The 27,436-nt window shown below is 29.3% G+C and overlaps 2 protein-coding genes and 1 pseudogene across 3 annotated transcripts; all 3 read left to right on the top strand.

The window, feature by feature from the left end:
- Nucleotides 1-96: 96 nt before the first annotated feature.
- Nucleotides 97-22,659, top strand: LOC107455637 (WD repeat-containing protein 18). Of its 2 annotated transcripts, none has more exons than XM_016073273.4 (12): nucleotides 97-228; nucleotides 2,275-2,317; nucleotides 5,035-5,214; nucleotides 7,480-7,590; nucleotides 7,668-7,801; nucleotides 10,050-10,197; nucleotides 13,051-13,194; nucleotides 15,432-15,487; nucleotides 16,504-16,631; nucleotides 18,540-18,706; nucleotides 21,126-21,173; nucleotides 22,300-22,659. In XM_016073273.4, exons 2-12 carry the CDS (start codon nucleotides 2,288-2,290, stop codon nucleotides 22,501-22,503), a joined length of 1,350 nt encoding a protein of 449 aa, XP_015928759.2. In that variant the 5' UTR covers nucleotides 97-228; nucleotides 2,275-2,287; the 3' UTR covers nucleotides 22,504-22,659. The 2 variants fall into 2 exon arrangements, with proteins under 2 accessions (XP_015928759.2, XP_071039385.2); XM_071183284.2 differs by lacking the exon at nucleotides 97-228 and adding an exon at nucleotides 317-510.
- Nucleotides 22,660-24,317: 1,658 nt separating this feature from the next.
- On the top strand, nucleotides 24,318-25,471 carry LOC147807249 (uncharacterized; annotated as a pseudogene).
- Nucleotides 25,423-26,568, top strand: LOC147807248 (uncharacterized). Its single transcript, XM_087168843.1, has one exon. It carries the CDS (start codon nucleotides 25,651-25,653, stop codon nucleotides 26,566-26,568), a length of 918 nt encoding a protein of 305 aa, XP_087024969.1. The 5' UTR covers nucleotides 25,423-25,650.
- The last annotated feature ends 868 nt before the right edge of the window (nucleotides 26,569-27,436 follow it).

Raw genomic sequence — 27,436 nt, 5'->3', positions numbered from 1 at the left:
ATAAGAAATAAAAATAGAGACTTAAATTCTTAACCAAAACTTTAATAAGCAATTTAATTTACAGAAATTCTAGTTACAAGGCCGCAAAGCTAACCGAATAACTAGCTGCAAAGCTTATTAACTGTAACCATTTTAATCTTCAATTCTAACTAAAACAAAACATAACAAATTAAATTTTTGAGTTCAGCGCCGGTGATAAATTAAAAATAAAAATCCTTTTACTTTTAAGTATGTTTATTTTTCATTTATTCATTATTATGAATAAGCGAATTGCTTTTCATAATTTTGTATGTGTTACAAACATAATATCTATTCCTGAACTTGAATATTCATGTGAAATGTAGCATACGTTTTAAGAAAAAGTACTAGTATTTGGTTAATAATTAAACAAAATACACATGATAACAGAGATTTTATTATTCAGAGTCCAGTATTATTTTTTCTGTAGTTGTTCATCGTTTTTTCCCCCCATCCAGTTTTGACTTAATATAAATTGAAGCTCGTGTAATCGTGAGTTTTATTTTTCATTTTAAAATTTAGTAGAATGACGGCGTATTTTTCAAAAGTTGAAATAGCTTTTGCTGAATAGATTCTATGTTTTTTTCAATCAAGCAACTTTTCTCCTCTTTATTCTAAAACTGTTTCATGCCTTCTGTTCTAAAAATTTTAGTTCTTAAAATAAACCAATAGGAATTACTTGGAAGTAGTTTATGCTCATATTTTCGAAGAGAAAAATTATATTTATTTGTATTATTTTAAGACATTAAACTGAAAGAATTTTTTTTAATATTCCATACATGTGATTTCCTATTTTAATAGTGGGAACAAATCAAAAGTAGGATTTTTGTATCATGACTTGTGCCACAAATAAGTCTCCAAATTTAGGTGACAACCATGCAATATGGGGGGTGGATTAAAATAAAAACATTGCAAAAAGGGCCCAACTTGAAGGGTGTAATTTTAAATCACTCATGGGGAAACAGCAAAAAATATTTTTTTGGAATTTTTGCAGGTTAAAAAAGGACAATTTTTTGGTGAAAGTAATTGAAGCAACCAGGTAGATACTGATAGGGAATTATCTCAAAATCAAGTTTTCAATTAACAGAAAAAGTTAAAGTAATTTTCCTTTTTTGAAAGCAAAAGATGCATCTATTGTGTATCTAAACAAACAAGAAATAATTGTATATAAAGCAAGCTTACAGCTTATTTAATAATTTCTAAGGGGATATTTCCGTATTGTGATCTGTGTCTGATCCAACTACAATCGCTAAGGTGCCAAATAGATTTTAAACTTGCAAAAAATTTTTTAAAAGAACATGGCTACGAGTTATACCTTTCATGTTGGTCCCTTTCTGTGATCAGGGGTCTGTCTAGGTTTTTCTGAGAGGTACCTATTTTGTGAAAATTTAGACATAATTTGTGAAAAATTAAAAATTATATTAAAAAATCAACACAAAAATATGGATTTATCGTTTCTTAAGGGATACAAAAATAAAATTTTAAGAAAAAGTATTTTGTGAAACTACCGTTTTTCCTAAAATTGAATTTGTGAAACTACCGTTTTTCCTAAAGTTGAATTTGTGAAGGTACCGCTAAACGGTAGTAAATTCGGCTTGGACAGACCCCTGGTGATGTTTTTTTTTTTTTTAAATTTCTTGTGGGGCCACTGCCCGGAAATTTCCAAGACTTGGCAATTATTCTGCCACAGATCACGATACGGAAATCTCCCCATTTTTTAGCTGATTAATCGTGTTTTTTCCTTCATTTTTAATTCCATTTAATTGGACTTTTGTTTATTAATTTAATAAAAATTTTTTTTTTTGTAAAGTAAATTTTTACTTTTGAAATTAATAAAATTTTTATCTACCTATGAATGCACTGTTCTATTAAAAAGAAAACTTAACAAAAATGTGAATTTAAAAACTACAGGGCTACATTTCTGTATAATTTACCTCCCAAAAACTTGATGACAATCGTGACTTAAGCGACAATATAAGGACATGAAACTGAAAAAAATCATTAAGAGGTGGGGTTTAACTTATTATGTACGTAAGGTAGCTCCTTTGGGTATATTCCACATATTAAAAAAAAAAAATTATGTATTTTTTATTGAAGTATTCGCCAAAGGTAGATTAGTGGAGTTGATAATTTGATGGTGGTGAATATTAGACTGGCTAAATACCTTTTTTTTTATTACTTCTCTGATTTAGTTATATTATTTTGTTCTTAGCATTGTTTTCGTATTTAATAAATGATTTGAATTTCTCATTTTAGGTAATTAAGCACAATGGGGGAGCCCAACTGGGATTTTAATGAGGTAAGTTCGAGTCATTATTTTTAAAGATAATCATAAGTTTTTGTTACACAAAAGGCACTTGAATGATCTCAATTCCTAAAGTTGTAATAAAGGTCGCATCTCAATCTGTCTTATTGAACCAAATTTATCAATCTATCTTCAACTTAAGTTGACATATATATTTACTAATTCTTATGATAACTGTAAAATCTTAGAATATTGGATGCTTCTAATGGATATTTCAAGTTTTTAATTCTGTAGTTATAAATATTAATTTTTGATAACATACAATTTTAAGTTAGGTTTTAAGTTAGCAAAGTCCTTTCATTTCTTTCTTTGAATAGCAATATACTTTATTTTGTCAAGATCTTTAGGGTTGTAATGAATAGTGATTGGTCGAATTTTGAATATCCAGCTGCCAAAAAGCAACATTTTTTTTTATAAAAAAAGAAGAAAAAAAACATTAATAAGTGTGATTTTTTTATGAATAAATAAGTTTAGTCATTATTAAAAATTTATCAGAACTTAGCTGTATTACTGGTATGGGCAAAAGGGAAGAAAAACTATAGTTATCCTGTAGAAATATTTAAGATAAATAGAAAACTAACAGCTATATATGAAAATAACTGATGTTTTTAGTTGAAAAAGAGGAAAGGAGAAATTGTTTCAAAAAAATCTTCTTAATAAAACAAAACTTAAATGCTAAAAATAATATTCCCTGAAAAAAATAGCCTATAAACGTTTTTAAATATGCCACTTTATCATAAAAGAAGACTGTATACAAAGGCAAAATAGATAAAATAAATATAGACCTTTATTCTTGAAAGAAAATTTTAGAGCTGAACATCTCAGTTTTCCAATTATTGTATTTTCAAGAAAAAAAGGTTTAATAGAAATCCTCTGAGTCTTAATTAAAACGTCGATAAAAACCGGTTTTTTAAAAAAGAAAAAACTGATTAAAAACCAAAACAAGTTCTTTCTTAATTTTTAAACAGAAATTTTATGGCTAAAAATCTGACTTTAACTTTTTTACATTGCTGTATTTTTTTAAAAAAGTGATAATAAAGTTCATTAAAAAGTTTTATGTCAGATTAAAATTGTCGATAAAGAGTAAAGTTAATTTAAAACACAAAAGAGAAAAAGACAGAAATTTTTTTTATTAGTTATTAAAATATAACCACTAAGTCAAAAATCGCAGTTTTTTTTTTTTTTTTTTTTTTACATTACCAGATTTTTGTCTTAATCAAAACAAAAAAATTGAGGAAAAAAAGAATAACATTCTTAATTGTTTCAAAACAATTGTTGAAAAAATAACGAAATTGACTTGCCTGAATATAAATTTAAAAAATCAACGGTACAAAATTCATGGTTCAGTATAACGTAATCAGGTTTCAATTTACCAAATTTCACTTTTCCATTTGTCATCTAAAATATAAATTTGCAAACCGTGTACAAGTTTTAGAACTTATTAAATACATATAAAAACTATTTCTAATAATGTATAATAAAAATTTAATTCCATTTTAGATTATTCTTATTTAATGTATTAAAATTTCTACAAAAAAACTGTGTCAAAAATACTTTTTTAAAAAATTCTTAGTGAAATATTCGATTGAATATTGGTCCACTCATTCGGCCGTTGTTATATTTAATAATTGGCCAGATACTGAATAGTGGCACATTTTATTCCTCCAAAAATGCTTGTTAAGAGCTTTCTTTCAAACATCCCAATGGTTTCCTTTTCATTTTCAGACACGGTTCATGTTTCTGTAGCATATGTGTGAACAGGTCTAATATAACTTTTGTAGATTAGAGCTGACAAATATCAATGTAAATTAAGGGTTTTTGTTCAAATTTTTATGTTCATTTACCTCATTAATGATAAAGTACAGGTGATAACAAATTTCTTCCCCCCTCCTCCCACCAATACAAGAAATTCAATATTTTCTGAAAAAAGTAACTTTTGATACATTATGTCCTATAAAATATTGAAGTAGTTTGAATCTGCTGTTAAGGCTAACTGAAGCAAATTTTTGTGCTTTTCTTGAAATTCATATTCATCACTTAAAATCCCACATCGAGATTTATGTTCACATATCACAATTTATATTCATGTGATTTAAAAATCTCACATAGGATTTATATTTATAGGATTTCAAGATCCCACATTGAGATTGCTATTTACTCAATTTAAAAATAAATTGTGCATCAAATTTTTTTCATTAAAATGTAGATAATATTCTAAGATTATATGCTTCCTACATGCACTATTTTCTTGTTAAAATTTCATATATTTATTTAATTATTTAAAATGTGTTTATCTTTTACATTTTTGGATATGTACTTTCTGCTTTTTTACAAAATTAATCCTAAAATAAGGTATGTTGTGTGGAGTGTACAGTGTACTACATTCAATTTTAAAAAACTGAACCGGTATAATTTGATGAATTCATAAAAAAATGCTTTTAATCAATGTATAGCATTAACTAGGGTTTGTTTATTAAGTTTTCTACATAATTTATTATGTTCTTAATTTTTGTATATGTGTAATGTATAGTAAGTTTTGTGGGGTTAGCTTTAAGTTCCTTAAATGCATAAAAAATATTTATAAAAATATAGAAGTACAAAGTACTACATAATTATTTATAGTAATTATAATGTGTCTTGATTTCTACAAGACACATTATAAGATTTCTTGTTATTTACAGTAATTATTGTAACATATTTCTTGTTTACAGGTCATAATAACATCCTCTGGAAATTTTGTTTCTGTTCTTGTTCCTAAAACTGGAAAAGTAATAAAAAATTATTCTATGAAAACTATAGCACCAAAATGTTTGGCTTTACTTGGAGAAGACTATTTTATTGGTGCATCAATCAACATACCTGATATTAAAATGTGGCCTGTTGGAGATGATGTAATAACTACTTTTTTTTTCTTTCAAAATAAAATAGGTTCTTGTAGTATAAATAATTCATGTATAAATAATTAATCATGTTACATTTTTTTATTTATGATGTTGTAAGTGAGCTGATATTTCGTAGCTGTGTGTATGTTTCTTCCAAAGAATTTTTCAATTAGTTAAACCCAATTTAAATTTATTTATTTCAGGGTGTATAGCATTTTTAAAAGGTGCTTAATTTTGACTTGCGTTTTTTAAAAGCCCTTAAAGATGCTTTTTATTATTCGGGGTTTGTAAAAAGTGCTTAATTTTCTATCTTTAAAAAAGAGATACTTTCTTTTCCCTATCGATTGTCATTCTAAATTCCGACAATTGCATAGTTTTCTCTGCAATATTTATCAGATTATTAGATTGCAATGTTTATCTCTGCAATTATTATCATGATTAAGTAAAGTTTTTGAAAATGTTTTTGAATTTTATTGATTTTAGATTATAAATGAAGAACTTTAAACAATAGAGGGAAAAAAAATTATACTGCACAAATCCTAATTACAATTTTTTTTTTTTTTTAAGTGATTAAAACTATTTGTGCTTAAAATGTACCTAAAACTTGCTTATTTTTTGTTGAAAAATCTGTCTACGCACTTTGTCTTTTTTTATCAAAAATATTCTATTTCTGGCTCAATATAACTGTGAAAAATAAATAAATTATGAATATTATTTGCAATTTAATTTGAGCAAATATATTTCAGATAACTGTGTTCTTTTACCTGTGAAATTTTAGACATATTTTTTGAACTAACTGTTACAGTTTTTATTAATTCTCCTCAGCTAATTATTTTGTAAATAAATTTAAGTACATAATTTATTTATTTTATTGATGTAGTTATGACTTGTTTTGTAGCTAATCTTTTCTTATAAATAGTTTTTTTTTATTAGTTTAACTAGATTTAAAAGAATTTGTTATGAATTAAATCGGCGGCAAGCTTAAATTAAGTTGTTTTGTTACTTAAATACTTGAACAGTCTAATGTCAAATAACTTTTAAAATCATATTGTCTAGAAATGACCACTTGACTTAAACCGCATGAAAATAATCCTTTGTTGTAGGAATGATTTGTAAATCCATGATGAGCGAATCATGGCCAAGATACACAAATGCTGACATGACTAATTTATACCTGTATTTCCCACCAATTTATGCAATTTAGTTTTCTCCAATTCTAATGTTAAGAAGATCAGTTACATTGTCTGCAACCCTCTGTATTTTTTGGTTTACTGGATAAAAATACGAGTAATTTTTTTTATTATGGTATTAAATTTTTATTGAACCGATTAAATTTTTGTGCAGAAAAATTTTTTGAAACCTGTGGCTATTGCCAAAACTAGAATTATAGAATGCAGCAGACTTTCTAAAATACTAACAGCTTATGGATAGATCATAAATTTTTTTACCGTATTTTTTCATGCTTGTTTAATTCATTTCTTATATTAAATTGTTAAGGATCTTTATTTTGAGTTATACCTAGAGTTTTTTTTTTTTTCCTTTTAAAGTTATATCTATAATTAATTTAACTTCATGATTTTGATTAAAAAGTTGAGCAATGTTTTTAAAGTAGCTAGCTGTAATTTTCCATAATAAATTGCTTTATCTAGGAGGGGAAGTAGCAGAACTTAACGCCTTGCCAGTGTCACCCGTATCCAGTTCGGTAACTACTACGTGCAATATTTGTGATGCCCGAACTGCCTTCGGGCAGGAGAAAAAATTAAAGTTTCTATTTTGTGAAGCACAAGCTGAGTTCGTTTCTACTTTAGGATACTTAATTCGCTATTTCCCTAATAGATGGCATTAGTGGTCCTAGTTTTTCACTGATTACGACTTCAGTCGAGGGAGGGAAATGTGGGTGGGGTTTTGGGATGTGCCATACTGTAAAAGATTTGTAAAATGTATGTATTGAAAATCATATTATTGTGTATATTATACTAGTAATATTACTAGTAACATTATACTAGTAATCAAAATTTTGTTTAATTTGCTCTAATTGAAAGAGATGTGTGTGCAATCCATTACTTTTTTATTTTATTTTATTTTGAACATCAATTAATAATTCTTATATATCTGCTCTATATGTGTGTGTATATTGCTGGAATATAATTATTTTCGACTTAAATTAAAAAATTTTTAAAAAAATAAATTGTGGTCATTTAAATTATGATGCTAAGTTTGTTAAAAAATGATTACAGTATTGCTCACTATTTCATTCTTTTTCTTCTTGTACAGAAATCTGTCTCTCTAATCAATAGCCCTTGTGGTTTAGTCACTGCTCTTACAGTATCCAATTGTGGAACTTACTGTGTTGCAGCCTTTAAACAAGAAATCCGTGTTTGGAATGTAAGTACAACTTTTTGTTTTCATTTATGTTTTATTATATTTATTTTAGTCTAATATCTTGTATGTTTGAAATAAAGGTTCAAACTGGTGAGATGCTAACTGCATTTACTCGTCACTATCAAGAAGTAACTGTTCTTAAATTCACTAGTGATGACGCTGCTTTTATATCTGGAGGGAAAGATGGTCATGTTCAAACTTGGATATTATCAAAGTAACCCTTTTTTTCATTTAAAATATAAGTTTTCTCTATTAATTTGCAGAATTTTGGGAATTTTGTTATTGGAAATCTGTCTTTCTAGTTATCTTGCTTTTATTGGTTACAAATCATTGATTGTGATTCTTAAAGGCACTTCTATAGGGCTACCATTGGTGGTGGAGAACAGTTAAAATCTGGAATTGATACGGAATTTTATTTGGACCCTAAAAAGCAGGAAATGTTGATTTTTTTTTTTTTTTTTGCAAAAACTTGGAAAATTCATGCATCATACCTGAAAAATAATGAGTCTTAGAATCGTCAGTAACAGCAATTAGTTGTTGATATTCAAGTCAAATAATTCTAACATCTTTTACGATTATTTGTTATAAAAGTTCCACACTTTGGTGAAACTTTCCCTTGTTTCATTCTCTTTCAATGATAATTTTTTGCTCGCAAAGTTTAATATTTCATTTTACAAATAAAATAAAAGTTTTCTGGTGAAAAATTTCATGGTATTGATAAAATACGGTCTAGATTTACAATAATATTTTACTGAAAGTCAGGATTTTTTTTTTTAAAATTAAGTTGGGAGCCTGTTCTAGTCATTTAGGAGTCACATTTTGCGTTCTGTGGAAATGATGGTTGCAACTCACACCTCTGTTACTAATTATGCAATTTGTGAATTGTATGTGATTCATGTTATGGCAATTCATGGGTAAGTCTTTACAAGTGAACGTGGCTCATGGATCAGTTATGGTGATATATTTTAACAGGATTTTTGAAAGTAAAATATTGTACAATCAAACCTCCACTCAGTGTTCCTTAATTTTCCCATATGTATCGACTTGTTTTAACTGTCCTGTCACGAATGCTGTTCTTATAATGTTAATAATGTCTGTTTAAATCATTTTTTAAACTATCAGATGCCCATGTCTATTGTTCAGAAACTCTAAGAAATTTTCTTATTAAAAAAAATATTTTGTTTTAAGATGCTAATGATAAAGAAGAAAATGAGGAATTGTTACAATGTGAAAAATGCAGCTTGAACATAGTGTTAAACATATTACAGTACAGAACACGTTATCCGGAAATCGGAAAACCAAAAAACCGGAACGAAATTCGATAAATTTTCCCGCCATTTAAAAAAAAAATCTTTTTTTTTTTTCCTCATAAGATTTTAGGATTTTTCTTTCTTTTTTTAAAGATGTTTACCTTACCATCATTTTGGATATAATCATTAGTGTATTACTTCATCGTTTTTTCTTCTTTTTAAGTTTATTTCCAAATATAGGTTTTTTTTTTTAGTTGGGTTTAACAGTAAGAAAAAACGGCTTTTTGTAGCGATTCAGAAAACCGGAAAAATCAGTTATCTGGAATAGCGATGGTCCTGATCGTTCCGGATAATCGGTCCCCTACTGTACGTGCATCTATTAGTGAAAATGTTGAATACTGTAGTGTTAATTTAGAAAGGTTGTGGAAGCTAAAGAACTGCAAAGTGATAAACTATGAAAACGGTAGAACAGAACCACAACAAGGGCCAACTTTCGCAAAAAGTCTCAAAGCTTTTGATATAAAAAAAGGTTTTAGCCTTCACTCAAATTTACAAATAATGAACAGCAATCTACTGCAAAAAAAAATTATTTAGGAGAACTGTTTATTTAAATCCATTTTATTTACAAGTAAAAGTTAAAGTTTTCTGTCCAATAATGTCAATACTTGGAAAACAGATTTTTTTAGACTAAGTTAAATGAATACTTCATTTATAGTTAACCCAATATAGTAGTTATATAAACTTCAAATTCTGTCTGCGCCTTTATTGGCGAGATTGTAGAGCGCCAAGCTTAGCTTCCCAACATTCTTTTCATTCAATAAAAAATTTGTTAAACATTACAGTTCACTTTGCTCTTTTAGCTCCGACAAATTCTTCAAAAATTGCCATTCAAACTGAACCACCTTTCAAATTTCACAATGTAGATTTGTATTTTTATTTTAAACTATATTTATTTCAATCAAAATTCAAACTTTAGTCTTCATTTCTAACAATATCATACAATAAATGTTAGTAGAAGAAATAAAACTATACCTATTTTTACATTTATTTATCATGTTAGTGCAATCCTCATTGTGTTGTTTTCATGATTAACATTATTCTATTTTTTATGTTTCAGGTTTTATTCATTTTTTCTTGTCATAATTAATGATGGTTATTTTAATGATTTTTAATGTATTTATGCTATTGATTTTTACAATATTTTATTTTTAGGGTTACATGTGCTAATTTAGATAACCCTAATAGAGTAAAACCCTTACATTCTTGGAGAAATCATACGAAAGAAATAACAGATATATTTGTTGGCTCTCTTGGCATGTACTCTCGTATTGCTACAACGTCTGCTGACATGACTTGCAGAGTAAGTATCATTTTATTTTTTAAAAATTTTTAGCTTTTCTGAAGAAAAGAAAGTATGAATTTCTGACAAAAATTCACATTTATCTGCCATACAATACCTTACAAACCTTGAAATCCTGAAAAATTTGTTTATTTTATCCTTACATTTGATTACTATAGCAATGAATTTTTTCAGTGTGAAAGTCGCATTGTTATGACGAAATTAAGCATTTGATAGAAGAGTGTGGTTTTATTTAAATGTGAAATATTTCTTAGAAATTGGTTAGTAGACATGGGGAAAAAATCATGTCTTAGAAATATGTGTGTTTCAATCAAAAAATTTTATATTTATTAAATGATATGTGTAAGTATATCTTTTGGTGTGCACATTTTGTGTGTTCACTTAGTAAAAAAGCGGAAAGATGGAAAAAGTGCACACAATCTTAGAAAATCAGGTGCCCCAAGAAAAACAACACAAAGTCAAGATATATTAACCTGAATTAAGTTAGTTGATAACCCAAACATGATCGCTGAAGAAATATGCTAAGAGATGTTGTCAAACATGGATTCATAGTATTATCACCCAGGCAAAGAATGCAATAATAAAAAAGTGGAATAGAATAAAATAATAAAAGAATAGTAAAATTATGTCAAGTTGATGTACAGCTAAAAAGATCAAAACTTTGAGCTGGACTAGTCTATCCCATGATTCGAATCCAATAAAACTACTTTTGGTAATTCATCAGAAGATTAGTCTCGAAACATTCTTCAAAGGCGAAACTCTTTCAGGATATTAGTCAGAATGATATGATTCAGGATCTTAGAGATATTCCACAGTCCTCACTAAAAGTCCTTATTAATTCCAAGCCCGGACAATATGCCACAGTCATCAAAGATAATGGAAATGTTATGAAATATTAGAAATTTACTATATTACCTTAAGATGATTAATTTCAATAAAAGTTTAGAAAAACTGAATCATCTCAAAGCTACTTTTATTCAGGTTTTGTAATTTTTTTGATTTAAATCAGATTTTTTTTTTTTATTCAAATATATTGTAAGAACTTTATTTTATGGTTTAAAAACTTTTTTAAGTGTTAAATTAATATTAAAACTATATTATAACAATATTTTAGCTCTAACTTACTAAAATAATTTTTCATTATAATACATAGCTTTGATTGCATAGCAACCATTTTGAAACAAATGCATGATTGAAATTTAAAGACTAAATGAAATAGAGAATTTAAAGAATACTTCAGGGGTCTGTCTAGGTTTTTCTGAGAGGTACCTATTTTCTGAAAATTATACATGATTTATGAAAATTAAAAATTATATCAAAAAATTAACACAAATATGGAAAAAATATGGATTTGTCGTTTTTTACGAGACACAAAAATAAAATTTTAAGGAAAAAGTATTTTATGAAATTATTCTACCGTTTTTCCCAAAGTTGAATTTTTGAAGTTACCGCTAAACGGTAGTAAATTCGGCTTGGACAGACCCCTGTACTTTAACTATTAAAACAAAGTTTCAATTAGTAAACCATAATTTTAATTTAAAATAGTGTTTTTTTTTTCTTTTGATTTTTAAAATAACAAAATAAATGTAACAGATTGTGTTTATAAATGCAATCATTCATCAAAAAATAAATATTTAATCTATATATTTTTATATTGAAATATTCATTTTTAATTCTATGTCAAAATAGATAAGTTAAGCTTTAAAAAAAAAAAAAATTAAAAAATCTATGTACTCAATGGAATTTTTTTTCATAAAATTTCTTTATGGAAAATCAGATAATAATGTCAAAGATACTGTAAATATATTATGAGAAAAAAATACCATTTAATAACCCTACTGCTTCAAATAGACTTTGAAAGGGAAGAATGACACTATATCAGGGGAAAAAAATATCTGAATTCAGCCTATTTTTTTTTCTTTTTCTTTCTATTTTTGGCATGTTAGGGTAATTTCTTTTTAATATAACCACAAGCTTCAGAAAATACATTTTCCACCAATAAAATATAATGTAGATTTTAATTCCCCGCTTTTTCATTCAAAAGGTAGAATTTTAATTAACATTTGCATCATTTTTTGAAAAAAATTCATGTTTATTAATTACTTTCTAGCTATGCAGATCTATGTTAAGACAGCATTAAATGTTTAATTTAATCTATACTTTCAATCTCAAGAATCAAAAGATTTTTAAAAATGTAATTTCAAATGTGTTGGAATTTAACACACACCAAGAAAGAAAGTAATTTCGTTAACAAAAATTAATTAATGCAGGAATTTATTTAAAATAAATTTTAAAACTAAGATAAGAAAATAGTAAAAGTATCAATAATTTAAAACACTATTTTTTAACTTTTAAAATCAATATATATCAAAAAAATTAGTTGATTTGAATCATGATTTAAAGTGTGATTTAAATGATCAAACCCTGCTTTTGTTAGATTTCAACTTTTCAAATTCTCGATTGGAGTTTGTTAAATTAAAAAATTTAGGTCTATTATTACTTGCTCCTCATGTAGTATGACTAAAACTATGTAACCTACAGGTAAAGTTAGAACAGAAAAACATAATGTCTCAAAACTTTGGTTCCCTTTCGTATATGAATTTCTAATATCTATAATAATTTTTTTGGCTTTTTAAAACAAAGGATAAAATCATAATTGGTATTTTTTTATCAATCACATTTTTTCCCCAAATTAACTATTTGTATGTATAGCAGGTTTGTATCCTTGATATTGATGCTAATTAAAAATATCATTGTCAAACTTGCAAACATCCTTTGCAGTTGAATAGTTGTTACATAATTAAAATAAAGTAATTTTTTACAAATCTTTGAAGCTATTATATTTTATTTCAGCTCTATGAATTAAATTCTGGGTTATTGCTAACATCAGTGTGCTTGGATATTCCAATTACTTCTGTTACAATTGACTCTTTGGAATACTATTTGATACTTGGAACACAAAAAGGAACTATAAGTAAAATAAATTTGTACTATGAGGTAAGTTTAATTTTTATTCAAGACATTATTGCAATGGAAAATTTAATAAATGGATTCTATAATTAATTAACTTTGAGTAATGCTACTATAAATTAACCAAATCAATCAGTAAATTATTGTTTAAAGAATATAACTAGTAATTTAAGTAAAAATGTGAGAATTTAAATAAAAATGAAACAAATTTTAAAGATATGCATGTTAGAATAAACAGTACTGCATCAGGGGGTACACTGCCATGTTAAAATGCTGGAGCCTTTCTGTAGTCAGTGGTTAAACCAAAAACAGACTGTGGCCCGAGCCCCCATAATGGAAAACAAAATAAGAGTATAATTTAATACCTGAAAATGAAAAAGAATATCCAGAGAAACACAATTTAAAATGGAAATAACTTAAGTCAAAAATACACTGAGAATAATGCGCCTACATATAGAATGTAAGAAAAAGAAAGTTACAATTTAAATAACCAAAAAGTATTATTTGCCAGATCCTTAAAACAATTAAGTGAAATTATGACATTCCAGTGCTGTCCTCTTTCGAAAAATGTGAAAACAAGCCAAACTCCCGAATAAAATATTTTAATTAAGTACCGTCATTGATATTCATCGAGAACAAAAAATCCTAATCTTCATCGCAATGATTTACTTATGCAGGCTTAAATATTGACCAAATTATATAGTCTGTTCAATATTGATGTTTATTAAATTAAGTTCTTTAGAATAAATATCTTTAATTAAATCAAAATTAGTACAATAAAAGATAGTCAAATCATCAATAATTCTAAACCCTATTAATAAATTATGTTGTAAAATTTTTGTTAATAAAAATCTCAAAAAAATACTTGCAAAAGCACTGAAGGAACAATTTCTCATCAAATTACCTTGAATCTGTTCGTAAAAACGCATACCATAAAAAAGATAATTTTCAAATATGATTACATTACATAAATTAATCCTATCCCTCTAATATTATCCTCTTTAAATAAGTATGTGTCAATATTCTTGAAACCAATATTTTTTAAATCATTGTGTGGTATACTTGTTAATAAATTTTCTAAGAATGCTTTTAATTTTGTTGTTATTCAAATACTTAATAACGGCTTGGTTGTTATTTATTATCTAATGTTTACTTCTTTTTAAAAAAAAAAAAAACATTTTTCTGAAAACAGATTTATAACATCCACTACTACAAGGTGCAAATCTAGATTTAACCGGCATTTTGTGAAATTTAATTGTTAGAAATAAATAACAATAATTAATACTATTGATTTTTAAACCAATTCTTTGAGGCAAAAGCTAAAACTAGAATTATTAATTTTGACCAAAGTATTATTGTTTTCTCATTCTTTATTCATTAAGTGCTTAAAAAATTTTTGCAAATAAAGCAAAAATTATTAAATTTTTGGTACAAATTATAAAATTATATTTCAATAATATAATATATTTAATAATATCAGAATTCAAATTATTAGAATTCAAATTAATTATTTTGTATGTAAAATAATATTTAGTACAAAATAATTTTTTTTAAATATGAAAAGAATTCATTAAAAATTGCATAAGATAGGAATATTTAAAATAGTTCTTTATACCTGTGCAAAAAATTTAAAAAATGTTTTCCATAAATTTGTATTGAATCGTATTTGGCAACTAGTCAAAAAAGCCTGCTTTGAATATCTTAAAAAAATTTTAATAATTTTTTTAAAAATTTTTAAATATATATGTATATAAAACTATTTAGAATGTCCTGAAGAAAACAGATACTGCTTTCTTCCTATTTATGAGAAACTATGTGAATACTGTTTCCCAATTTATTGCATCACTAATAAATATTTTAGAATACATATTTATTTGTTTTATTTTTTTCAGGGATATATTTTTTGTTAAACTTAGTTTCCAAGTTCTAATTCTTAAGATTTACTCTATTTTTTTTAAAAAAATTCATGTTTTTTTAGTAGATTTTGAAAAGTTTACTTGAGTGTAGAGATTTAATGGTCAAAATTTGTGAACTGAATTCCATGAAATACATATTTTAATAAATAAAATGAAGCAAAATCTTTTTCAAAATAATAAATTTGACTTCATAATTAATATATCTTTATTCATATAATTCTCAATAGGATAATATCAGTATTAATAAAAGTATGTGCCCTCAAATTGTGTTATAAAATTTTTTTGAAAACAATTCTTAAATCTCGATGCTAAAATTTAAAGTTATTATAACTTCTTCTACACTTTTAGCAACCTAGAGAAATTCATAATAATCCTATGGATAAAGAGGAAATAAATGCTCATGGGTAAGTAATTAAATTTTAAATTGTGATTTCATTTTACATTTTTTGACACAAATAATAAAAATAGTTTATCTTCACAGTGTTATTTATTATTTTTTTTAAATCAAGAATTTTATTAATTGTTTTAATTTACAGGGATAATTAAAATGGTGCTACTATTTGAACTATACTGCGAATTACAATTTAGAATTTTAAAAATAGGCTAAATAAATTTTAAAAATGAAATTATAATTAATGCATAACTTCTAGTTATATTGGATTTTGCCAGTTTCTTCTTATTTAATCAAAAAGTGTCTTAATGTTTGTGTATTTTTAAAACATTTTTAAAGTTGGTAATGTTACGATTTAAAAAAGAAAAAAAAAAGATGTCTCAAAATAGTGTTTTTATTTAGTATGTTGCTTGCCTAACTATTTAAATAAGTAAAATTGCGAAAAAAATGAAGTAAAATTCATTCTCAGTTTGAAGCTTTTCTCTTTTTAAATATTCAGAAATTTTCAGGTTTTTTTAGATTTTTTATTCCATACTTAGTTTTTAATTTTAAAATAATGCTTTAGCTACCTAAAATAATTTAATCTTCATTAAAAGTTTGATATAAAATAAGCATAATAAAACAATTTTGAATTCAAGATCATTTAATGTCATCAATCATTAATGGAAAATATTGCAATTGAAAATTATAGTTTTCAGTTTCAATATAGTTTTTGTATTTTATTGACTTTAAAAGTTCCTTAAATTCCCCATGTCTAAAATATTTAGACATACCCACAATAACACGAAATTTATATTATTTGAAAGATCATTTTTTTTTTTTTTTTTTTTAAATTTGGAACTAAGTAATGTTATTGGTGCAAATAAGGCACATTGTTTCCTTGCTGTTGTAGCTAAACTTAGCAATCCACATTTTAGTAATTTTATCAAACCTATCTCTGCAATTGATTTTTTTTTTAAATGTGAAATGAAAATTTATAATGCTTAATGTGAAAAACATTTTTAAATAAATATTTTTTTTTCTCTCTAGGAATGCAGTGATTTCTTTATCAATGTCTATTGTTGGTGATAAGTTTGTATCCATATCTTTAGATTCTAAATTGAAACTGTGGGATGTTGCCACTCTTACATGCATTTTATCTATTCCTTGTTCTGATGGTATGCATAATTTTTCATTTTAAGCTTTTATATCTTAATTCATTATTTATATATGCATGCACAAGTGAAATGCAAGAACCTGAAATGCACAAGATCTTTAAAATAAACCAACCAGAAATTTTATTAGACAATGACAACAACAAATGTAAATAAGATTCATTTTGAGCTTTTTAATAACATCCATTTTGAATGAAAACAATAATTTTGTTCTTTTTTTTAGCATCTTTATTTTCGGTTTTAAGATTTGAACAAGAAAATTTGTAGTTATAAATAATTTGTCTATTAACTTTTAAAGTCTATATGATAGGACAGAGAATACTGGAACACTTACCCACAGCATCGATACATGAATGAGTTATTGTGAGACAGTGAAAAGCAAAAAAAAAGAATTATAGAAAAGATGAAGTGGGCTTTGTAGTTGTTTTGTAATATGCCTAAATATAATTGTAATATACGCATGCTCTCCTAGGAAACATTCAACACAGTGGTGCAGCTTTAAAGGTGTGTTCGGAGGGGGTTTATCCCCTTGTGACATATATATATAAGTTCTATTAATGTTATTTTTAAAAACTACATCCTGCGTACCATACAATAGTTCTTAAATCAAGTTATACATAATTTCAAAGGGTGTCGCCCAAGCCCTCCCCAAAACTTACCTACTAATTCAACAAAGAAACAGTAGCCGATGCAACACAATGATTGAACAATTTTATTAAACATGTTGTGACATCACATAATTTTTTTCATTGTGATCTACAAAACAGGCAAACAACAGTCTCTAATTGGTTGAGAACTTTACTGACGTCAGATCCGAGCCCTGTGTATAAAATTGTGAAAATAAAAAAACTTGAAAAAGTCTCAATTATTTCACATAAACTGACATGGTCATTATGGTTCATTCAATTCCTCTCATGTTGTATCTTGCATGTTATGTATGCAAATTTTAAGTGTTTATAAATCAGTATTAAAAAGGAGCAGTTCTGATATTTTTTCTTAAAATAACTCTAGGTGCTTTTTATAATCACTCTAATTTTCAGCTATTTTCATAAGTTTGAATTTTTTTTTTAAATTTATTTAATTAAGTTTGTAAGAAAAATGTTACTTATGTAACATATTGGATAACCTGCTTAGCAATCAGTTTTTAATTTTCAAATTTATGAAAGTTGCCTAAAATTAGAGTAAGTGTGAATTGTACATAAAGTTACTTTAACAAAAATTATTTTAACTGTGCTGTGTATTTCAACTTTGCTATATGCATTTAAAGTCTGCTTTTGTCTTTCATAATTGGTGGAATCGCCCTATGATGGAAAGCATTTATTAAAACACTGATGAAATGATACAATAAAATTGTCACTGTTTGTAATTTCTCCTGCAACTGGCATAAAAATTAAACTGATTTGAAAAAACTCTTAAATTTTGATGAGATAAAAAGTTTGAAATTTTTTTAAAAAGTAAAATGGTTATAAGAAGCTATAAGTTCAGATCTGCTTTGAAGAAGGAAGCAACAAATAGTTCAAGGAATTAGATAGGAAAAGTGGCAATGGATTAGGAATGAAAGGTTGTAAAAATATAAAGTAAAACAGGCATTTGATTGAAATTTATAAGGAAAGTGAAATAAAAGAACAGTAGCGATTAAAAGGCTGCTAACAAATCAGGAAATTTGGTGAAACTGTTATTGACCCTTAATAGTGTAAAGTTGGAGAATAATGCTCCAAGCTCCAGTGATGATCTAACTTAATGTACCCTGCATCTCTGTGTTTTGACAAGATCTTCATTATAGTATTATAATTATTGTAGGATGTTTTAACTTTAAACAGCACAAAGCTAATTTTTCCTTAGTTGGAAATCTTTTATCTTGTATTACCTTATGTTTTAACTTCTAAGTATTTTCTAATAATATTATTTTAGGTCATTATCGCAATGCCTTTTTCACACTTTATCCAGCACCATTACTTACTGATGAAGAACCTTATATTATTGTCAAACAGTTAGAAAGAATCTATCCAAATGATCGAGCAAAGTTGGAAAAAGACTATTCAGTTCTTTTCAGACCACAAGATAAGGAACTTTCAATGGTAAGCACCATTTTGTTTGTCGTTGTACAAAGCATGTGTTAAACATTGCGATAAACTCATAAGTATTGCCTATACAAAATTTTAATGAATGAAAATGAAGTATAAAAACCTGTACAGTAGGAGTGTTAATAAATAAATTGTTCCCTTTATTTTTTAAGCAAAGAATAAGTTAATTTTTATTAAAGAATTTAAGGCTACCTGTTAATTCTGATTTTCATTTTCTTCTAATTTTTGGAAAAGATCATCTAAATTTATTTTTAAATACACTAAAGTGTACGGTGCTCCAAAAAAAGAAAAAAGCAAACCACCCTGAATAACTTTTGATCTAATGATCAGATCTTCACATTTTAGGACTTAATGCTTTAAGAGGGTGACCTCAAAATATATTAATTAATTAGTACAGAAGATATTTTAAGTTATGGAATCGGATGCAAAATCATACTTTGAATAAGCATACCTTTTTTGTAACGGATTTAGAATTGTGACGACCCTAAAATATAAAGAGCAACCATAATCCATGAAATATGGTCCCCATAGTTTGGTCAGGAGAGCAATTCAAAGTTTGCACCCCTTAATGTTAATTTTACTTTTTGCTTATTTCGCCATGTCTTGAGAACTTTTTAAGCGAATTTAAAAAATTTTGCCCAAAAAATAGATTTTAAGAAATATTTATTATTTTAATATATAATAGTCAGAAAAAATTTAAATTCTAATGTATAATTTTTTTATGTAATTTTAAAGAATAAAATTTTAAATGGCAAAGTACAAAGTTTGAGAAAGAATCGGTTGATTTATGAGAAATCTAATTTTACAAAAGTTGTATATTTCAGGGATGAGATTTTTCCGCTTTTTTAATTTTATCTCTTGAATTTCAGCTTTTTTTTTTTATCAAAAATTCAGATATTTCTAAAAATTTCACTTTTTTTAATAAGTTCCGCTTTTTCAGAAAATTCTCCGATTTTCAAAGAGAAACAAAAAACTCAAACTACATAGCTACCAATCCTTTCTCATTTTTACTTATTTTAGCTATTTTCTCCCCTTTTACTCGCAGCAGATAAGATTTTCCAAAATTTTTACCCGCCCTCCAGATAGATCCGATTTTTGTAGTTCAAACGACGCTGCTTCTGACAAGCCTTTAGGTGGTCCCAAGCCTGGAATCTGCTAATATCTCGATCTTATTCACACGATTTTAATATCAAACATAGCTTTTCATATTTGCGTGTTGCGATTCTTATTCACGCGATTTGAATATTGTACGTTGCGATTCTTATTTACGGGATTAAAAAATCAGATATTGTGATTCATATTTACGCCTTTTTAAAAACCTATGTAGCGATTCGTATTCACGCCTTTTTAAAAACCTATGTAGCGATTCGTATTCACGCAAGTTTAAAATTCAATGTCTTGATTTGCTCATGCGGTTTATAATATAATATCAAACATTCAGGGGTGATTGTGCTCTGGAAAAAATCTGGATTTCCGGAATTTTCGCTAGCAGTGATCTGGAAGTTTCCGGAGATCGAAGGTCCAGACGTTTCAAAATATCATTCATCACAGAAGTTTCCGGAAATCAAATTTTCAAAGGTGGAACTTAAAAACACAGTTTATTTTATTTGTTTGTAAGGGAGAGCCAGAGAGATACTTTATAAGCTTATATTCATGATTAATATTCATTTTTTATCAGTAAATAGTAGTTATAATCATAAACTCAAGAAAGAAAGACATATTTGTAAATTTTAATTACCTCTCCAAGTCATCATAGCTATGTGTAAATGGTGTAGGTATGTGTGAAATTTTAAATATATTTTAAGTAAACTAAGAAATATAGGAAAAAAACCTTGTTTAAATTTTTTTTCAATTTAAACTGTTTTTTGTTTTTTTTTAACTCAAGAAATTTTCCGTAATTTTGACTTGGGCTCACAATCACCCCTGAACATTGATTTTCGTATTTATACGTGATTTTAAAATAAGGTCATTGGGATTCGCATTCTAAAAATTCATAATTCTTATTTATGCAATCTAAAAATTATGCATCATGATTCGTATTTGCGCGATCTAAAAATTGTGAATCGTGATTTGTATTAACACGTTTTGAAAATTCTATATCCCAGTTTGTATTTTCTCATTTTCAAAATCGTATATCTAGTTTCATATTCATGTGATTTCAAAATCCATAATTGTTATTCATATTCACGCAATTTTAAAATAAACTATCGCGATTCTTCTTAGAGTAAATTTTTTTTTAATTAGTTACTATAAAGGTGACTGTTTTTCTAACGACGATTATTAGTATATGTAAGTGTTACAACATCAGAGAAACTGGAAGGGAATATATTCAAAACTTACATTCTGTGCTTGCAAAGAAAAAAAAATAGGATTTGTCACAAGATGTTTGAAGATGGACTTTTTTTTTCTTTAGATCCGTGCTGGAAGCCTTGATAATCACTATCCTCCTGCTCTTTTATATGTAAGTTGAAATATTGCTTACTGCTTAATTCATCTTCATTATAAGTTAATTAATAACAATTTGAAAGGCCTAATTTCATAGAATTAAACCTAATAGTTTTATAAGTAATTAATTATTTTTTTTATAAAATATTGTGGACTCCTTTTACCTTGCATTGTTTTAGAAGCATTGGTGTATGAATTTCTTTTTTTGTGATTTGAATTACAACTTTTTTGCCAGAAGATAAGATATTCAATAAGAATTTGCAGCATTTAATGTATAACTAAATCAGGTTTAGAGAAAAATTTCTGTATTATCAAGTTAAATGCCTTTAAGTGCTTGCTGACTGAATACATTAGTTGTACAGATTCTAGTTATACTTGTGACCATGGTTAGTATTCCTGTTAACTAGAAATAGGCTAGTTTGTAGAAAAAATAATAATGGTAAAATCTGTTACCTGTAAACTTATACCATTTGGCTGTACAGCACTAAAAAAAATAATGCAACACCCGAAATAACTTTTGATTAAATGATAAGTTTTCATTTATTAAGACTCAATCTCAATGGCTTGAGGGATTAACTTCAAATATGCTAATTTATTACTTCAAATTTAGGGGTTATGTTAGTTGGGACCTTCTTTTTTTTTTAACCAGCAATGTAATAAGTTTGTATTCAACCAATTATCGATTATTTATTTTATAATTTGATTATTATAAAATTATTTGAGTAAAATGCCGATAAAAAAAGGAAAGCACATTTTGGAATAAATATTTAAATTTTTTCGAGAACAATATATTGAATAAATGACTAAAAGGCTATGCATCTACAAATGTTTATATCAGTATTACTCATTGCACTTTAAAATTTAAACTAATCAAATTGAAGAATTATGAGTTATTTTTAGACTAAACACTAATAAAAATCTAATTGTAAGACTGTCTTCGATGAAACAATGAAAAACTGTTATTCCTCACATGAAGTATTTCTAAATTAATTGAAACGGTTTTATTTTTTCATATTTACACCTTGCTAATGAACATTTTTTAACAGTCTGGGTTCCGCTGAAGTCGAACATGTATCTCAAATTTTTTTTAACCAACTGGGTATGACCATGCTTTATTTGAATGTCTGTCAATATGTTTCCAGGGTCTAGAGGATCCAGTTTCTGAAGCTACTTCTGCGGATACTAAAAAGGAAACTTTGTACCAAGAAGCTTTTAGAGGTGAGAGTGTGAGTGAGGTTCGAGAAATGAATGCTCAAATGTATTCATATATGTTGGATCAAGTGTTCAAAAGTATTGATCCTGCAATAGCATCATCACCACTACCACCTGTTGAAGAAAACAAATAACTGCTCATCCTGTTAAACTATCAATTTGTATATTTTTCTTTTCAAGAGGAAAATTGCATTTGTAAAAACCATAGGTGAATATTAATTGATTTTGATCTAAATTTGTAAAAATCATTTTATGTACATTTTTCATTTGGGATTAAAAATTTAAAATTACATATGTTTCATGTGTTGAATAAGCAAAACAATTTCTTTATGGTTTGTTTAGTTTAGGTTTGTATATCTAGTTTTTTATTGCCCGAACGCAGTAAACAAATTGCATAACTAAGTATCCTATGTAATTATTCCCATGAGCCAGGCCAGCCGGTTTTGCTGAATTTCACTCAACACTACTACATATCTACTAGTCACAAAAATTATTATTGTCATGAATATGAGAAAAGGTGTTGAAATAGTCAAGATTCTTTAGATGAAGTCACGAAATATTATTCTTTCAATCAGTGATAGCTTAAATTTGAACTTTTTGTTTAGCAATAACATTGTATTTATAATATCGAAATTTGAAAATTCTTGTTTTAATATCTAGAAAACGTTATGTAACTGTTTTTAAAAAATTATCAGTTGACGACGTGAATGTATCATTGCAAGCAGTGATAACTGTTTAAACATCAAAAAGTTATACCTCAAATTAAAATCCTGCTTGTAGTAAAAATTTAAAAAAAAAGAAGTTTATGGTGAAATTGTCGCGAACCAAAAATAGATAATGTAAATTCGAAACTCTGTGTATCCTAACAGCTTCGAAATTCGAAAAATCATGTGGTATAACTGAAAAACGATCAGAAATTGCTGTGGATTTACGATGGAATCTTCGCAGATGGAACACATCCAAAAGTGCTAAATAAAATGTGAAATTCAAGTGTCATAATAACTGTGAAATGTGAACGAGGGAAAACAACAGATTGATTACAAAATTTCAGAAAATATCTAAAAAGGACCAAAAAGCAATAGCAGTAAAGAAAAAGAATGAAGATTTACAATGGAATCGACGCGAATCCAGCGTGTCTCCAAGTTATAATATAATTCACGTATCATATTAACATCTCTTTAAAAATATCTGATTTGGGGAAAAATAAACACCTGTAAATATCTGGGGAGGAAAGACGCCCATCGGAAATGAAGCGCCTCAAAAAGTGACCCAATTCTAAATTAGTGTGTCATAATAACACCTCACTAAAAATATGGGGATTTTTAGAACGGCTCAAAACGATCTCAAACCTTATGGATTTTTGAGAAAATTGAACTTTTTTATTTACTTATTTATTTTTTATTTATTGAACATATTGTCAAGTCTCAGTAGCTCAGGGGTAGAATTCGCTTCTATAAAGCCGAAGGTCCTCGGTTCGATCCGGGAAGCGGGCACTAATTTTTCTATTTCGTTTATGAGCATTCCAGAAGCTTCTGGAATGTTCAGTCTATGTCATTTCCTCTTTCGTTGTTCCTAGGAAGCTTCTAGAACATTCTGTGATAGTATAAAAGCGATCCCGTGTTTGTAAAGAAGAGTTCTTCTGGGCGCAGACCAGTTCCCGGTGTTTGTAAATTCCTGATGTTAATAAATTATCAAAACCTCATGTTGTAAGCTTCACTAAATCTAAACACTTTAACGTGACAAATTTGGTGGAGGCGCCGGGTAAGAGTTAATCTCCCAATCAATATCACGGAGCAAAACACTGACTGGCTTAGAACAAGCCGTCGAGTCCAAGGACTTCTACCTGAATTTGGACTATACGAAAAACCTAAAGAAGCCGTTCCTGAAACGACTGTGCCAAAGACAACCATGGCCAATGTGCCAGAGACAGACATGACCACTGGGGACCAACAGGATATGAAACCTGCCTTTTGGATGACGCCAACAGTTGCTGCTGAAGCCAGGAAACCAACAATCTTCCGGGGTACTCCAGGACAAGATCCGATAAAATGGCTGAAGGAATACCAGAGAGTGTCATCGTACAATCATTGGGATGACACTATGCAATTAGCTAATGCCTACTTCTTCCTGGACGGCACCGCAAGACAATGGTACGAAAACAATGAGGACTCACTGACGTCTTGGACTTTATTCGAAAATGGTTTGAAAGTGACCTTTGGAGACAGCCAATCCTACCTCAGACGAGCCAAAGACCACCTCAAGTCTCGCGCACAAAAATCCGGCGAAAGCATCCAGTCTTACATTCAAGACGTTCTCGGACTTTGCATTCAGGTTGACCCGACCATGTCCGAAGGAGATAAGGTTTCCCACCTCATGAAGGGCGTCGCAGAAGATGTGTTCCAAGCCCTTCTTACGAGAGAAATCCTAACAACAGCCGATTTTACAAAGTGGTGCCTGTACATAGAAGAAATGAGACAAAAGAGAGTGGGACGGTACAAGTTTGCTAGATTACCTAATGTTGTCCCTATGGCCGCAGTGGACGAAGCACCTGACTTGGCTGTGCTAATTCGTCAGATTGTCAGAGACGAAATTCAACATGTAAACGCGCAGTCATTCGAAGTCCATCCCCGTGAACTGCAAACTACAGAGGCTTCTATTCGAAACGAGATGGACCGATCCATAGCAGCCCTTACAACCAACCGACCTCCCTTTATCACGACAGGACGCCCGATTGCAAGACCTCCTAGACGTTTGGCTACATACGCCTCAAAGCCACAAAATAATGTTCCTTGGAGTGAACCCCAACGAAAGACCGACCTGTGGCGTACCACGGATAACCGTCCGGTGTGCTTTCATTGCGGATGACCGGGGCATGTCGTTCGCTATTGTCGGGAACGCAGAACCATATTTAACGACTACCGATCCAACAACCCGAGAGGATATTCGTCCGCTGACTATGAAGACGATACTACCTACGACGCACCTCCCAGACGAAGATCCCCTAGTCCTGCCCGAGGACGGTCACCGATACGTCGTATGAGATCTACATCGCCGATGCTGCACCGCCGTTCCAGCCAGTCGCCAACCCGAGAGGAAAACTAAGCCTTGCGCCCTCAGTGGGAGGTGAGGCTGCAATTTTTCGAAATCCTCCATTGGCCGCTAAATTGCAGGGAAACCACATCGACATTCTCATCGACGACGAACCCGTAAAAGCACTTGTGGACTCTGGAGCATCCTTTTCCGTTATCTCCGAATCATACAGACAAAAACGACGAAAAGTCATGTTCCGAGCCTCAAAGGACACTATCCTTAAGGTCGCCGACGGCAATTTTGTGAGACCACTGGGTACTTGTGTATTGCAACTGACCATAGATGATCGAACACAGCCCTACCAATTTACCGTGATGCCGAATTGCAGCCATAGCGTTATTCTCGGTTATGACTTTTTGAAAGCATCACAAGCCGTAATTGATTGTGGCCGAGCTGAACTTACCTTTGACGAACTTTTACAAGATCAACCAACGAAGCCATGTACCTTTAACCTTCATGCTGTGTCTGACTTTGTCATCCCTGGCCGTTTCTTCAAACGCATTACAGTAAAAGCCCCAGAAAAACAAGAAGACATTGATTTAATAGTCGAAGGAAATAAAATTCTGTGCATTAATCAAGGAACTGCTATCCCCTCCACTATAGCCTCCTTTATCAATGGCGAAACTTCAATATGGGTGGCTAATGGACATGCACAAGCACGTCACATCCGGAAAGGCATGTGCATTGGTTACGCTGAGCCTGCCAACTCCGACTACTTGAACACGTTGACGGAAGTACCTTCATACGCTGATGTTGAAGACTCAAAGCGCACTGACCTAGTCGACTATTCTCAAATGATGGCCGAAACCCTGAGCACGGAGCAGCGAATGCAATTGCAAAACCTGCTGAGAAGCTTTCAAGACGCATTCTACTACGGATTATCGCGCCAAGAATACAAAATAAAAGTGAAACACAAAATAGACACCGGAAGCCATCCAGCAATCAGCCAAAGACCATATCGAGTATCTCCTACAGAGCGACGCATAATCAATGACGAAGTTGACAAAATGCTGAAACGGGACATCATTCGACCATCAGAGAGTCCGTGGTCGTCTCCGGTTGTGCTAGTTTGTAAGAAAGATGGAAGCTGGCGATTTTGCGTTGATTAGCGTCGCCTCAACAAGGTCACCAAAAAAGACGTTTATCCTTTGCCCAGAATAGACGATACTCTAGACTGTCTTAAAGGGGCCCAATACTTTACATCGATGGATCTGCACTCTGGTTATTGGCAAATAGAAGTGGACGAGGCTGATCGGGAAAAAACAGCGTTCGTCACTAGTGAAGGGCTATATGAATTCCAGGTGATGCCGTTCGGATTATGTAATGCTCCTGCAACGTTCGAGAGAACTATGGATAGCTTATTACGTCACCTAAAATGGAAAATGTGTCTTTGTTATTTAGACGATATAGTTGTATTTTCGCACACATTTCCTGAACACCTTCGGCGGTTACGCTGCGTACTATCCTGCATTCAAGAAGCCGGACTTACTTTAAATCCCAAAAAGTGCCAATTTGGCGCTAACGAAATCAAAATCCTTGGGCTTCTTGTATCCGGACGAGGAGTAAAACCTGATCCAGATAAAGTCGCAGCTGTACAAAATTTCCCTACACCGACGACTGTGCATGATGTCAGAAGTTTTCTGGGTCTGTGTTCTTACTACAGACGATTCATCCCAAAATTTTGTTTCCGCGCTAAACCCCTTCAAGAACTTTTAAAGGGAGACTCAAGATTCTGCTGGGATCAGGCCCACATAGATGCATTTAATGACCTCAAATCGGCGCTGACTTCACGACCTGTATTGGCATTATTCGATGAAAACGCACCCACCGAACTGCATACCGACGCCAGTGGATATGGTATAGGAGCCGTGCTGGTCCAGCAACAAGACGAAGAAGAAAGAGTCATCGCATATGCTTCGAGGACCCTATCTAAAGCTGAGAGAAATTATTCGACCACTGAACGTGAATGTCTGGCAG

Source organism: Parasteatoda tepidariorum, chromosome 7, assembly GCF_982258835.1.
Source record: "Parasteatoda tepidariorum strain Cologne lab strain chromosome 7, Ptep-v5.0, whole genome shotgun sequence".
In the NCBI taxonomy this organism is placed as follows: domain Eukaryota; kingdom Metazoa; phylum Arthropoda; class Arachnida; order Araneae; family Theridiidae; genus Parasteatoda; species Parasteatoda tepidariorum.
Note: the sequence above shows the minus strand (reverse complement) of the source record. Positions and strands in the feature narration are given on the sequence as shown.